At 37.1% G+C, this 15,935-nt stretch overlaps 1 protein-coding gene across 1 annotated transcript in view; it reads right to left on the bottom strand.

Annotated features, from left to right (window-relative positions):
* The window catches only part of LRP2 (LDL receptor related protein 2), a 94,095-nt gene that overhangs the window by 55,541 nt on the left and 22,619 nt on the right, over nt 1-15,935 (bottom strand). The window contains exons 12-26 of the mRNA XM_062498581.1: nt 15,557-15,763; nt 14,372-14,574; nt 13,657-13,797; nt 12,544-12,747; nt 11,477-11,669; nt 10,227-10,352; nt 9,805-9,935; nt 9,045-9,182; nt 7,884-8,165; nt 6,433-6,672; nt 5,686-5,805; nt 5,227-5,343; nt 3,690-4,067; nt 2,548-2,796; nt 112-323 (exon numbers count right to left, since the gene is read on the bottom strand). Of these exons, the coding sequence (XP_062354565.1) occupies nt 112-323; nt 2,548-2,796; nt 3,690-4,067; nt 5,227-5,343; nt 5,686-5,805; nt 6,433-6,672; nt 7,884-8,165; nt 9,045-9,182; nt 9,805-9,935; nt 10,227-10,352; nt 11,477-11,669; nt 12,544-12,747; nt 13,657-13,797; nt 14,372-14,574; nt 15,557-15,763 (2,941 nt within the window). The remainder of the gene's footprint in view (nt 1-111; nt 324-2,547; nt 2,797-3,689; nt 4,068-5,226; nt 5,344-5,685; nt 5,806-6,432; nt 6,673-7,883; nt 8,166-9,044; nt 9,183-9,804; nt 9,936-10,226; nt 10,353-11,476; nt 11,670-12,543; nt 12,748-13,656; nt 13,798-14,371; nt 14,575-15,556; nt 15,764-15,935) is intronic.

The raw sequence follows: 15,935 nt of genomic DNA, 5'->3' as shown, positions 1-15,935 counted from the left end.
CTGTTCTCTCTCTTTTTATATGGATTTCCCTTCTCCTGTTTGTTAACTGAAGATACAGTGCCTTCATTTTCTCTCCATAAAAGACATGAAAACTTACTCAGCAAAACTTACTATTTTTCGGTCAGTCCCATTCTGATAAGCACTCCAAATTTTATCCTGTGTTGTATCAGACCAAAAGATACGATCTGTGATTGAATCAAAATCAATAGCCACAATATTTGTCCCATCCCGAACCAGAGAATAGATACTGTGGGACTGAGAAGTGATGTTATCCACAACAATTTGATTACGACTTGCCACCAGCAAAAGAAGATTCCCAGATTCTGTCAGAGGAATAGAAATTAACATAAAGCAATGAGTTATTCAACAGTAAATGGGAGATAAAGAACACTAAGTAATTTAACATGACTTTATAGCATCAAAAGTGTAGTATCTAGATACACATATTGAAAGGACAGATTTGAATAAATTCTCAGGCCAAGATACATTATCATACCAAGTTTGTTCATCCTGACTTTTAAACCTAGCTCAGCATTTCTCCATAACCCTTTCTAGAGACTTCCCTTCCAGGCTCCTTTCAGGACCTCAGGTCCTATTCCCCATTGTCTAAGTAGTTTGCTGCTGATTTCCAACATTCATTCTTCCATAAACCTCTTTCATCTCCCAATCCTGATTCAACTCCCAAAGTTTTTGGCATTTCCAATTAATCTACTCAACCTGGTCTTCCTCCTTTGTAACCCACCTTCTCTTTTTTCCCCCTTTAGACCCTGTGAGAACAGGGGAGAAGAAGTAGATTACGTGAAAGCCTTAGATTGCTGTAATTTGGTTGCTAGATAACATGCTGAAAAACAACTGAAGATTATCAACCATAAAGACAGCAAAGTACAAGAAACTCCCTATTAGTAATGGCCAAGCTTACGTGCAGAAAAAATGCAAGTGTCTTCCACAACCTGAGCATATCCCTAAACCAGGAAACCTGTAGAGGTTTTGGGTATATGGCTCCTCCATATACCTCCTCGTACTACATAAGAGACAGAGATCAGCTGGCATCTAGGCTGTATCAGTGATGTTTGCTGCTTACAAATCAGCAAAGTGTAGCATAGGGACCAGATAAGTCTTCTGAAAGGCTGAAATTTAAATACTTTGTGAGCACTGAACTTTATGAACAAGTTATCTTGGCCTATGGCTTACTGCTTACTGTTAATTTTGGCCTATTGCCTTTCTTCAAAACATTATTTTTGACCACTGCAGGTTAAAATAACAGATTTAAATATATTATTTCAATGAAATATTAGTTTTTAATTAAACCTTCAGCTGACAGTTTTAATACTTAAGGTCACCTGCCCTAAAGAGATCTAAGTGGCTGTTTACATCCGCTCTTTTAAAAGAGAATAATACCATAATGGCAAAGTGTTGGTGGTTAGGATTTTTCCTTTTGCTGCTTTCTCTCAGGAAATTATCACCCACTTGCTGCTAAGAGACAATAACAACTGATACTTAAGAGAGACAAAGGATATAGCCAAGGAGAAGGGGTATGAGAGCAACTGGCTGCGCACTGGTCCAGGGGCATTCCCTTGGGAAGGGCAGCAATACCATGAAATTTTGGCTTGGGGGTGAGGGGCTGGGCTCCGCTCTTCTTGCTCTTACTCTTGCCATTGCCATGGCAGGAGGATGGTGGGTCGAGCTGTTGCCACTGCCAGGCCTGTACTGCTTCTTCCTTACTGTGGGTGAGCCTCTGCTTGTAAGAGCAGCTGTTGGACTGGGAACTTATTAATACCCTATCCACTAGAAAGGGCCCTCACCATCTACCTGAGTGCCTCAGGGGAGAACCAGGATTCTGAACTCCCTTTTAAAGGAGCCTCTCGTGGCTGCGTTCCAGAGCTGGGCTGCCACTGCCCAGCCCCACCATTTTTCTGCCACTGCTCCAGGTTTTTCACTTCACTCTAACCCCGCGCCCCCGCCTGCCAGGAAACCCCCGTAGCTCCCGCTACACCTGCGGAGTTTCTGATACTTTTCATTTGCTGCTCTGGGGTCTGCTGGTCCCTGCCGTTGCGGCCGCTGCTCCGAGTTCCCGCCGCAGCCCGCTCCGCCCTCACCCCGTGAGGGAGACGCGGCCGAGCCCGCGCCACAGCGCCCCCCGCAGGCTCCAGGCAATGCCGGCACCAGCCCTGGCCGGCCGGGAGCCAGCAGCGCCCCCTGCGGGCTGCGCCTGTCCCTGCACCGAAGGGGAAGCGCCTGCGGCCCAGGGAAGGCGTCGCTGCGTTTCTGGTTTGGTTTGTTCTTGCTGCCGGAGTTGTTGTTTGCTTGTCTTGTTATACATACACAAATGTATGCACATTAATAAAGAACTGCTATTCCTTTTCCCAGATCTTTGCCTGAAAGCCCCTTAATTTCAAAGTCACAATAGTTTGGAGGGAAAGTGGTCACATTTTCCATTCCAAGGGAGGTCTCCACCTTGGCAGACACCTGTCTTTCAAACTGAGACACACAGCAGGACAGTTTTCAGACACTGCTGTCATTCTTTAGACTGATGTCAATGTTTCTCACCTGCTGCTTTACAAGTTCTCCCACTGGCTTCTAGAATGTATCCTTCATCACAATAACACCTAAAAGACCCTCTCTCATTGTAACAGTGCTGACTACAAAAGCCTGGAGGGTCACATTCATTAATATCTTCACAGGTCTTGGAGTCATTTGCAAGCTGATATCCAATAGGACAGGTACACTGAGCTCCAAAAGGTCCTTGAATACATTCATGAGTGCAGCCAGCATTATTATCAGAGCAGCTTTCCTGATCTGCAGTTGGGTTGGGAAAAGAGATAAGTAAATAGTCAACAAAGGCTTCCTATGATAAATTTAAGTCTTTACAATTGCATTATTAACCTAAGACTGCTGCTAAAATGACTGCAGAATCATCAGTTATGCAGTGTGACAACAGACTGTGGTCCTTATACAAAATACACCATACACAGTGCACATAAAGGCAGGTAACAACATCTCACGTAACCATGTATATATATCACATGTATCCTATCAAATAATTGCCAAACAGAAGGCTATCAAAGTACATACAACAGCTTTTCCAAAAGCAGCTAGAAATATATGAAAAATTACCACTCCAAACCTAAAACTGTATAAATAACAATTTAAAATAGTTTATAATCATACCTGGCTGGGGTTCATCTGAGAATGTGCATTGATTAAAGAGAAGAAGGAGGAAAGAAGGAAAGAAAAAGATTATGTTTAAATCAATTCATAATCAACATAAATACAAATTTTGGCTACACATGAAATTCTTGATTTTAATCATGATTTTTGAAGTTTAAAATTTAAAAGAGAATATTAAGGACTGAATCACATTTCATCCGAATTTAAAGCATACTGTGCTTTAGTGAATGTGTTCAGGAACACAAAGGTCATTCCCATGCAGTTACATGAAAATCTAAAGTCAGTGGAAGTCACACTGGAATTCAGAGCACAAGATTGGACACAGCAAATTAATTCCTCAGTCAAAATTTTAGCCTCTTTTCATTGAAAGCAAGTTACACTTAGAAATTTGAGCTGAAATTACACTGCTTATTAACATTTCTGCTAGAAACTTTATGGCATTAAATAGAGCATGTTGAATATTCCATTTCTTTCTGAAGACATAACACATAGTCTATAGTAGATACTGAACAGTAACTTACTGCACAATGGGGATTCATCAGCTCCATTAGGACAATCAGCAGAATTATCACATACTTTGCTGAGATTCACACAGATACTGTGACCTGGACACTGCCACTGCCAGCTGGGGCACCGGAAGGGTTGAGTTGGACAATCTCTCTCATCGCTCATATCCCTGCAGTCATTGTCCCCATCACAGATCCACGCTCGATACACACAGTTGCCATTATCACAGCGGAAAAGTGATGGAGGACATGTTCTGGTAGGACATCTGTGATGTTCATCTGAGCCATCTGCACAGTCAAGATGGCCATCACATTCCCAGTTATCAGGAACACAGCTGCCATCTGATTGACACTGGAATTCATTCTGGTGGCACATTCCTGGTGGTCTCGTAGCTAGAACAGTGACATTTAACAGTTCAGAAGCTGTTTCAATTTTAGACAGAGAAGCACCACGACTATGTTCAGTTCATCTCTTATATAACTAGGTACAGTGCTATTAAGAACTGTACTGCTTTTAGATCAGGCCATAGAATCACTCAGTCAATCTACATGACATTTCAAAACGTGACCAATTTAACTCCTGCTTTATAATGTGGTAAACAAGGCAATTCAACTATTGTTATACTTAGAGCAAGCACATATTTATACCTATGTACTTGTCCAAAGATACAGAAAACCAATTTCTCTTTCACCACCCTGTGTTGTAACATTTTAACTAATCTAAGTGTAAAAAATAACTCAAAAAAAAAAAGTTTCAGTCTAACACTCATGAATACCAGGTTTTTCAGATCAATAGACTTTATCTTCCTTTAAAATCCTGAGACTGAAATGCCAAGTAAAACAAAACATTATAGCGAAAAGGAATGCACATTCTCTTTGCTTGGACCATCTACTCTTGCCAGCACAGTCTGCTTAGTCTGCTCCAAGATTATTAGAAGGATGGAGCACCTCTCCCACAAGAAAAGACTAAAAGAATTTAAATTGTTCAGCCTAGAAAAGAGTTAGCTTAGGGGTGATCTAATTGTGGCCTTTCTTGTAGGCTCCCTTCAGGTACTGAAAGATGGGATGAAATTTTTATAAGGGCATGTAGTTACAGGACAATGAGGAATTACTTCAAACCGAAAAAAAAACCAAAAAAAACCAAAACAGGTTTAGATTAGATTTTAGGAACAAATTCTTTAGTGTGAGGATGGTGAGGCACTGGAACAGGTTTTCCAGAGAAGATGTGGATGCCATATCCCTGGAAGTGTTCAAGACCAGGTGGGATGGGGCTCTGAGCAACCTGGTCTAGTGAAAGGTGTCCCTGCCCATGGGAGGGGGGTTGAAATTAGATGATCATTAAGGTTCCTTCCAACACAAGCAATTCTACGATTCTATGATATTCTTGCATTGGGACCGATTTTTGAAATTCCTGCTCAGGAAAATTATTTAAAAACAAGTTTCCCTGAAAAGAATATTAAGATTTCAAGGACAATATTTGACATAGCAGATTAAAGGAAATTTCCAGAAGCACCACATAATAAATGAAGTCTTTCAGCATCAAAATACTTACGACAATTAGCCTCATCTGAGTGATCGTTACAGTCAAAAACACCATCACATTGGTAGTAGGTGCTGATACACTGGTCTCCACTTAGACATTTAAACTCTGTGGCACTGCAGTTATATACTACAAAAATTAAAAATATTGAATGTTATTTATTTTACAGAGCTAGACTGCATCAGATTTACCGTACAAGTGTTTAAGTCTGATATGGTATCAATTCCTCTGAAGACCATCATTTTCCTGAGACATAGAAAAAGCAGTGACTTTGTAATTCACAGAAAACAGAGGAAACAGATTTCAGCCCTCCACAATCAGCCAAGAGATCAAAAGCATCACAAACAGGGTCAATTTATGGATAGGTTTATTATGAATTCTGCTTTCTTGGAGCTAGTAATATGAGGTCACCAAATACTCCTCTGGGGGCAAGTGTGATGAAAAAATAAATAGAAAGAAAGTTACACTTACTGCAGTCATGCTCATCAGCACCATCTATACAATCTTTGTCTCCATCGCAGACATAGAATGGGTCAATACAGCGATGGTCTGGACACTGGAATTGCCTGGGTTCACAAGTACCTGTGAAAGCTATTAAGAATGACAATAAATGCAAATGTGTTTCTTTCCTCTCTTTTGAAATCAGCATATTGCTGAGAAAGTAGAACATTATCCCTAACTTGCAGGCTATAGTGCAACAACTAGCAATCATATAAATTACAAGCACTAATAAATTAATATCAGGTAATTTTTCATTTATATGTAGGTTTGGGCTCACGGAAAATAAACAAAAGATTCCACATAGTGGTAAATAACTCAAAGTATATGAAAAAGCTACTATCTTACTTCTGGCAAAAACTTCCAGCCTAGGTCAGCTGACTACACCATTAGCCATCACTAAGATCACTCATGAAGTAGGTGTTTAGGACATCTCAGCCTTAACTGCTTTTTGCTAATTACAGTGGATGACATTATGCAGCATCCTAATTACGATTATCACATTTGCCCCTTTTTATTTTTTTAATTATTTCTCTGCATTCTACTTGGCCCTGGAACTTCAAATACAACAAGTTTTCCACATCTTAGGACTATAAAATATCAGTCAAACTTAGAGACTAGTGCTTTCTTCCCAATTTCATTTATCATCCTTATACCAACAAATATCTATGCAGATGTACACAGCTGACTATAAAAACAATCAATAGTCATGATACTCACTGCAATTTTTTTCATCTGAGCCATCACCACAGTCGTTATCAGTATCACATAGCCAGATTCTTGGAATACATCTTCTATTATCACAGGTGAACTGAGTTGCAGGGCATGAAGAGGGTCCTTGTGTAGGACAATGCAATTCATCACTGCCATCAAAACAGTCATTATGTTTATCACAACGCCAGCGACCTGGAATACACTGTCCACTGGCACACGTAAAAGCTGAAGAAGCGCAAGTATTGTCTGAAGAATAATAAATTTTAAAAAAGTCTTTATAAAGATCTCCAAAACTTTCCTGCAACAGTTATCAGTACATTCATTACATTTACAGAATGCTTCAAATATGCATCAAATACTAAAGCGTACATTGCTTAGAACTAAAATGTCTGTTATGCAACATAGTGCAGAACTGAACAGAATATTCACAAACTTTTTTTAAACTGCAGGAAGCAATAAAAAATTAAACAGTTAAGCACTCCACAACAATTTAAATAACAAGAAAATAACTTCCTCTAATAACAATTTGTTTTATATTTTTTCCCCTAAAGATATTCTAGTCATTGTAAAATGGCCATTAATGAGAAACGGTTTATACCTCAGTCATACTAGTTAGTCCTATGCATTAGGGAGCACATTTTACTACTGTGTCCTATTTTCTTGTTTGTGATTAAAAATAATTAACTCTGAAGAAACACCAGATAGATATGTCATAAAAGCCTCTTCGGTATCTTCAGTATCTTATCCTCTCTTCAATGCCTTATCAACTGTGATTATCCAACTGTTATCCAAGTTTACGTGAACAACAAAAGATTTTGTGTGAGACACTTTACTGTAAAACCAGCAAATGAACCAGTGTGGTTTCAATTTACTTAACTGTTAAAACCCAGATGTAACAAATAGACCAGCACTGGCCAAATATTATGAAAAACAAATCTTTTGTTCTGATGTTAAGTGAAATAAAAAGTGCTGCTTCAATTTTAGAGGAAGGTTAGGCAATGTATATGGTTTTGTCATTTTTCTTATGGTGCTATTTTTCAAGAGTCTTCCTCTTTACTAAGATGGCTTGTTCCTCTCCATGCATCCAAATTAGCCAAGCTATTGATACTCCAATATCTTTCAAAATTTACAAAAATTAAGAATAAAGACAACTTTTTTCTTTAGAAAATAAAATTTTGTAACTCTGTAAATTGAATTTTGAGAATAGTGAGATACGAATATTTTCATGCATTTTTTAGGTGGCTGGTACTGAATCCTGCATTACTATGAATATAATTTACAAAGTAAGTAATTATTCAAAGGAATTTCTGAAGTAACTAATCTCCCAAGAAGATTTCAGGATTTCACAGATGCAACCCTAAAAAAATGGAGTTTATTCCAATGAAGACATACTGATTCATTACATTTCTTGCACTGCAAACGAGGAACACTAACTGCAGGTTACAGGGGTTACTTACTTAAAGAGCCACAGTTTTGCTCATCACTGTTATCATGGCAATCATCAACACCATCACACTGATAGTATCGAGGCACACATCTTCCATTACCACAGGAAAACGAGTAAGAGCCACACTGCAAAGTGGGTGGCTCATTGGACGGATCTTCAATGCATGTCAGTTGATTTGGAGCCAGCTTCATGCCATAAGGACACCCACAAACTCTCTGAAAGTTTGGTACTGGGAAGCAGAAATGACTGCAGTCTCCATTGGGATTTGTTCCTCTATTACAGTAGTTAGAGCCTTGAAAAGTGATAGAGAAAATCAATGTACACACTACAGATAATATCTTGGGAACTATGAAAAGTGCATAATAACTGTAAAAAAACATCCTGTGGCAAGTCCTGGTTTTGCGTACACTGCAAAACAAGGTCAAGTTCATCAACAGCAATAGTAGAAGTAACATAAAAAGTTTTGCATTCCATATATTCTTCCTTGACATAAATGTTTATGGAAGCCGAAAACATACTATTAAATTTCATCCAATCTTCTGACAATTTGCAGCAGCCATCTGGAAATAAGTATACTACTACAAATGAGAAATTCTCTCTGACCAAGACTGTGAAACAAGATCCAATCTTTGGATACCAAATAGTCAGTGAGCCCTAGGTTTAATCACACATTTGATGAGTGCATTGGCTGTTTCACAAAATTAACTACAATACCAAATCCTTGGCTTAGATCATAATCACATAGAATGTAACAAAATAAGAAAAAAATAGTGATTTATACATAGTAATTACTTGAATAATAGTAATTTGAATAATAAACATTTACCCAATTCCTCTGAATAAATAATTTAGTTTAACTAAAACTTCTACCAGAAAAGGAGAAATATGAAGTTGTAGTTGGTGATACAATTACACAAAACACAATGAAATCATAATTTCATTTTGCTTGGTTGTTAAGTACAGTAACAGAAGGGGTAGAGAGAAATTGCATCCAGCCACAAAGCAGTGAAATACAAAATGTGTGATTGCAAGTGCCTGTGCTGCCTCCCTTGCATGTTAGTTATGATTCAGTGAAACCATTTATAGAATTGAAACTGAAAATCTGCTGTCCTGACATTTTGTCTCTTATTCCCTATTTCACATCGTCCTTCTGTACAAGAAAGGGACTCACCTATTTGAGAATGAGCGTCGTATGCTTTAACATGCATAATGTTACTAATGCCCCTCCTAATAATAGTCATTTCTCCTCCATCAGACTTCCTCACTCGAACTATTCCACCAAGTCTCCAATCAGTGAAATAGGCATAACCTGTTTTGAAAAATATTTAATGTATTATATAGAAATATGACATAAAAGATCAAGCATCATAGAAAACCCCTAGATGACTTTTCAGGAACATTTAACCATTTTTCATAATTGTTTCATGAAAAAGACAAGTCATTCATTAAGACTACTCCATAGAAAATTTTAGAGTATTTTTGAAGATATTTTTACTCTCAAAAAGCATCATATACTGACATCTTTCTTCAGACACAACATAAATCCAGTAATAAACTTTACATATAATTATAACAAATGCTGAAATGCTGACCATCCCTGGAGTGGTGATTCATTTTGTCTGTTCAGCATGAATAGCTCACTCTGGAAGCTATAATTAGTACAGCATATCTGACTTATTGCACTACATTAATTACCTGACCTGTCTAAAATTATTTAAAAACAAACATACATAAAATCAGTTCTAAAAACAAGCAAGAAGTACTAAATACATATTTGTAATAGCAACTTCCAAGAGTGGTTTTTTTTTTTTTTTTTTTTGGGAAAACCAGTATTACAAAGTCTCTGTTACTTCATGTCACAAACTCACAGATAATCATATGAAAAAAAATCTGTGATAAAAATAGACAATATTTTTCAATGCCAGACTTACCTCCAAAAATAGTAAGGCCAAATGGGTGAGTCATCTGAGTAATATGTTCAAGAGTCCGTCTGTCCAGCCCATCGAAGGTGCTGTGCTCAATTTTATCAAAAAAAGCATCCACCCAATACAACCTCAGAGAACTAGAAATAATGAAAATGTCATGTATTTTTAAGTGACATTATGTCCATTAGGAAGCACCAGTATTTTCTTAAATCATAATATTAAACCTACAAAAAGCTATTGGGGTGTGTGGGGAGGGATTCTGAGAAAACTTTACATTTTAAGGCTTTTCAAGTAATTGAAAGGTCTTCAAGGAAAGGGTGCCAGTGCATGCAGTGTGACATAACTCCTTAATTTTTACTCACTAACAGTTTAAAGGAAGTAAGATGTTTGCTCAAAGAAAGCTTCTCTGTGTTCTGTATTGCCCTTACCTCCAGTCAATGGCGAGGCCATTAGGCCAGCCTAGTGTTGTATTGACAATTGGCAAGGCATGGGATCCATCACTCCAGGCCCTCATGATTTTTGCTGGACGGAACCAATCTGTCCAGAATATATACCTGAAAGGATACATGTCAGACAACACATAAACAAAATTATATAACATGATTAAACAGAGCAAACATTTGAAAAAAGCATTAACATTTTTCTTTGCATCACATCCTTCACATAACTTAAAAAAATACCATTTCATGTTGTCCCTCTCCTCAACTGGCAATGGTACTGACAATTAATATTTATATTGTACACAACTACCAGGATATTTGGAAGTATTTTGGCCCTTTAGATATAACAGATCCATAACTTGGTTAAAATGAAGGTTCTCATATAATTACTGACAAAGAAATAGAATCAATCAAAAATGCATCTTCCAGCATGAATACTACAAAGAATTTTTTTCCTGATCCATTTGACTTATACTTACAAAGAGTTGAAGTTAATGTCAAATAATTTTATAAAGCAGCAAGCAAAAAATGTTGGGATATCCAAGGATCCAAGTTCAACATTATTCTTATGAGATTGCTTCCAAAACAGTGTATTTGGTTACTCATGAAAAATCAATATCTAAGAATTAAGAAATTCAGTAGTACAATACTACGAAGCCCAACTATGCTGTGAAAGAAACACTGTCTTGGCATTGGCAAAGAACACAGAGTATGGAACTTGAAAGTACGCATTTCCATCAAAGAAAAGCAGGGCTTTATTTTGTGTACAGAGTCACATATTGCAAGGTCTGTATCAAAACCAGACAGTAGTATCTAATATGGTTCAAATAAACAAATTCCAAGAGATAAAACTACAGGAGCAATGTTAGCAGTCTGGAAATTGAAAGTATATTAAAAACAATTTAGCAAAATTCAACTTTTAACTGTGAGAAATAGCTTTCTGAGCAATACAAAGAAACTAAGTTCTTTTGCCTTTTTATCAATGAACAGGAGTAAAAGGAAATGGTGCTCTTAAAGAGAGTTCTTGAGCACTTCTGTCATGTGAAATCTTTCACTATTCCCCTTCCTCTTGGTGCTGAATCCTAGGCTGGAATAAAGCAAACAAAATAAAGACAAGAGAACTGAAAAGAGATGGTATTTTGAAAAGAACAAAAATCCAGAATCAGATGTCTTATCTCACCAGTTCTGTTGAAACCATACATTTGTACATTTAATTTAAAATAAGAACCTAAACTTACCCAATAACAGGATGTACCACTATTGAACGAGGATTATTTAAATTCTGAACAATAGCTCTCCTGGATTTATCTGCCAGCCTCATCACACTAATGCTCCTGTATCGAGGATCTGTCCAGTAGAGGTTTTTTGAGATCCAGTCAAAAGCCAGATCTTCAACACTTTCCACTCTATTAGCAGTCAATATCTCTCTTCCTAGAATTTATAACACACATAATGATTGCAAAAGTTTAGGAACAGATGAAATAACATGAGTGCAGGATTCTATTACAAGACTTGTGGTTCCTCTTGGTAAAAATGCTACTTCTGTGCTACTTAATATAAAGACCAATAACCAAGGGGAGGGAGGGGTGCCCTTTGCTCTAGACAAAGGTGTAGTGTATGTCCAGGAGCACAACTGCAAAAGAGGGGAAATAAAGACTAGCCAAAGGTCAGAGGAAAACCTGTCGCTAAGTTTACACTGAGGGTTTTACAAATGAAGGCCAGTAAGGTCAGTGCAGTAACGACATTTTGCTCAACAGGCAGATTTACCTACTCTTTGCATAGTAATGGTCAGCTGCAGTCTACCATTAACCTGACCTAAGGCAGCAAGCGAGCTCAGAAGACTATATGCTGACATTTGATCATCATTACAAATTTAAGAGAAACATTCTTTACACTAGCATAAATAGGATTTCCAAAAATCTCACAAAGTTAATCTTTTTCTGTATTACAGCATCATAGCAAGCATCCTGCTCTCCAGATAGGGAAATTAAAATAGAAACACAGTTTCACACTACTGAAAGGCATACTTGTCTGCATAAACAGACTGATGAGGGCAAATACTAGTTGGGAGAAGTACTATAAATAGTTAATTCCCAAATACATTCAGCAAGCCTGTCAAACAACAAGAGAATTCAACAAGCTTAATATGAGTTGTACAAACATTTTTGAGAAACATTTTCCAGGTTACTGGGGTCACACTGAGATTTATCTGTGTATCTCACAATGTGACTTTTCGCAATTTTTTTTTAGACAAATATATATTGCACTCTCCTTACCATAATTAATTCCCAAGCATGATTCTCACCTGAACCATCAGTTTTCTGTTTATAGATAATGTCTTTACTTGTGTCTGAAAAAAAAATTGTGTCATCCTGAGCACAGAAGTCAATTCCAACAAAGTATGATGGGCTCCCAGTTACAGGTATGATCACATCTTCCTGGGTGGAGAGATTGAATGGGATTCCCCGCACTGCCATCTGGGACGAAAACAGCAGAAACTGCCGCACAGCTGCGAAAGGAAAAACCAGACACACGCTTTACTTATTCACAAGGGGAGACACCTGAGCATTAAGAAAAGCTTTGTTTTATTTTGACAACTAAAAATAGCCTGGAAGCAGAAAAAAAAGAAGAATTAGAAAATAGGGATTTAAGTACTAACAAGACGCAAAAACTGAAGAAGAAAAACAAAACCTAATCCAGAATATTAGATGATGTGGTCAAGTATTCCTCTTTCATTGTTACTGTGGTCCTAATACACTTCTAAAGCAAACATTACACCTATGGAAGCAGAAATTATCTTCTGTCCTCTTCTCTTTATAATCATCTATAAAAAAAAAACCTCACAGGTTTTGTAGAGCCACCATAAAGCTAGACAATATCTGGGCTAGCCATAATATGCGATAAATGAATAGCAAAATACTAAGATTATAGACAACATATATGACATAGTTTGTCAGTAGACAGTCATAGTAAACATGCATCAATGACAACTCTGCACTCAAATAAGATGATTGCTGATGGACACACACAGCTCCAAAACTGAATCTCATATTCTTGCCATGTATTCAAAGGGAGAAAATCAACCTAATCTGCACACTACTGCACAGGAAAGCAGGCTTATACGTTCAAAATAATGCAAAATCTGCATATTAGCAAGCATTCATGCTTGATTTCAAGATTAAGAGCTCAATCATACAGCTGTCTACACATATTCCATATTTAACTCAAAATCCTCATTCAAGGAGGTGAGTTTAAGTCATGGCTTGAAATGAACATCAGCAGAAATAACTACATTTAAAGCTATCAAAAAGAGTTGTGAAAAGACAAGAATTCCTCAGTATATTGAAGCTACTGAAGGGAGAAAGAGTGGAGCTAATGGAGAAGCACTACTTCCAACAATTGTAAGGCATTTTCTCACCAACACAATGTCGTCCATCCACATGTAGGTCAAAGCCCAGGATACACCTACAGCGATAACCTAGGCCATCATTATCTGTTTTGTGGCTGAGAACACAGATCTGTTCACATCCCCCATTATTACTTCCACAAGGATTTCTTACTGGAAAATAATACAGACAGAATTACAACTTCCTCTATTAACGAAATGGCATCATTATCTTCATTTTCCAGGATTTTCTTCAACATCCACAATAAATCATACGCATAATGTGAGAGTTACATCACATGGAATACATACCCCACCAGTTCTACTGTGAAATGCACTGAAACCACATCAGAAGTAATCATCATTAAGAAATTCAGCTCATACAGAGAAACTCAGCACACAGCATTAAGGCTATAATTTGGGCTATAGTCTTCTGCACATAGACCTACTTCAGAATTATATCTCACAGAATTAATTGACTACTGGTAGCCTTTTCATTGCATTCACTGCAGTGTTGAGGAAAAAAAGTCCTAAACACTAATCCTACATAAACACACATTTGACTCCATTGCATTTGACAGTTCATTAGCTACAGAAGTTGGATGAAACAACTGTGTGATAAAAATCAGCCCAGTTATGTATCATAATTACAGTTCCTTACAGCAAAGTAAGGAAGAGTCTCATAATTTTTATTAATTTTTGGTAACATACTTCCTAAATCTCCCTTCATAATCTACTTTGGTCTTACCAAATGGCTGCCTGGCAGCATGGTAAACTGTCACTCCATAAGGTCTCAGTGAAGACTGGTAGATCACTTGAGGGTTAGACTCTGAAAATTTGTTAGCTTTCACCACTGCCATTTTGGTCCAATCAGTGAAATAAACATGGTGTTCAAATAAAGTGATTCCATATGGATGAGGAACCAGCGAACCTCCATGAGCTACTGTTCTCCTGTTATAAAGATAACTTAAAATTATTTACCAAATATTACCTAGATAATAACATCATTAAGAGAAGAAAGGATACAGTACTTTTAAGTCATTCATTGTTTTTTGTTTCAACAGAAAAGCTGCTAAAGTACAAATGAAAAAGATCAAATGAACTGAAGAGCTAAAGCTAAACATACACGGTTCATCAACCTAAAGGATGCAGCAGCAAAAATAGAGGAAAAGTGTTAGCAAATTCCAAGAAAACACGGTGAGTAGAGATGAGAGGAGAAGAGATATCAAAATTAATTTTATAATTTAGTAAACATTTAGAAAAAATACATTGAACAATAGACCTGTCAAATGAGCAGAAGACTGGTTTTTGAAGACAATACACAGAAGGTGTGCTAAAGGGGATTTTTTTTTCTCATATTTGAGTAACTGATACTAATCAGAGATGCAGAGATAAGCAGGCTTCTAAATAACACTATGCTGTAAGACACAGCCCTGTAAATCTCAAGGACTCCCTTCTTGCATGCTGTGATTTAGTCTCCCCAGCATCATGATAGGGTGAAGGATGACTTAATTTTTGACAGCTAAGATTAATGAAATGATACCTATCACACAAATTAGGATTTTGAAGTGGAATATTAAATATATTTTTTTTCATTAAAAATGCAAAGAAATTATGATGGGAAATAATGAATATAATTGAAAAATAATAAAAAGCAAATAGCCTAAAAACATGTACTGTACTGGTGGACCATAAAATGTACATTGTAAAATAAGGGCAAGAGGCATTCCAGGTTGAAAAAGAGCAAAGAATGATGAATTAAAGAATGTCTAGAAGTAGCATGATGCCATAGAGACAAAGGTACATCACATTAATTATGTTGTAATTTTCATCCTTTGTGTATATTGTTTTGTTAGAGAAATCTTTTTTTTTTTGCACTAGATACAAAATAATCAGTGTATCTGTAGCCTCCAAGGTATAATATTTCACTGACCTTTGAAGTCCATCATAAGTTACAGTCTCAATGTAGTCAAACCGGCTGTCAACCCAGTAAAGTCTCTTTGACACAATATCCAGAGTTATTCCAGCAGGCCAGCCTAATTTTGTTTTTATCAAATCCTGACGATTTGTGCCATCCATAAAGGCCCTTTCCACTTTAGGATCACCAGACAGACTGTCCCAGTCTGAGAAAAACAAATAACTATAAGGAGATAAAAAAGAAAAAAGGTCACATTTCCTTGAGATTTTATAAGAAACCCCAGCATTTCACATAGAGCTTAAAACCAACACCCTTTCAGAAAAGAACTTGTTTCTCAGCTGGCATACTACAAAAACATACTTTATACTTTCTACACAAAAAGCAATTTTCATTT

The sequence above is a fragment of the Cinclus cinclus genome, chromosome 9, assembly GCF_963662255.1.
Source record: "Cinclus cinclus chromosome 9, bCinCin1.1, whole genome shotgun sequence".
Classification (NCBI taxonomy): Eukaryota; Metazoa; Chordata; class Aves; order Passeriformes; family Cinclidae; genus Cinclus; species Cinclus cinclus.
The sequence above is the reverse complement of the archived record's forward strand: the minus strand, read 5'-3'. Positions and strand labels throughout refer to the sequence as shown.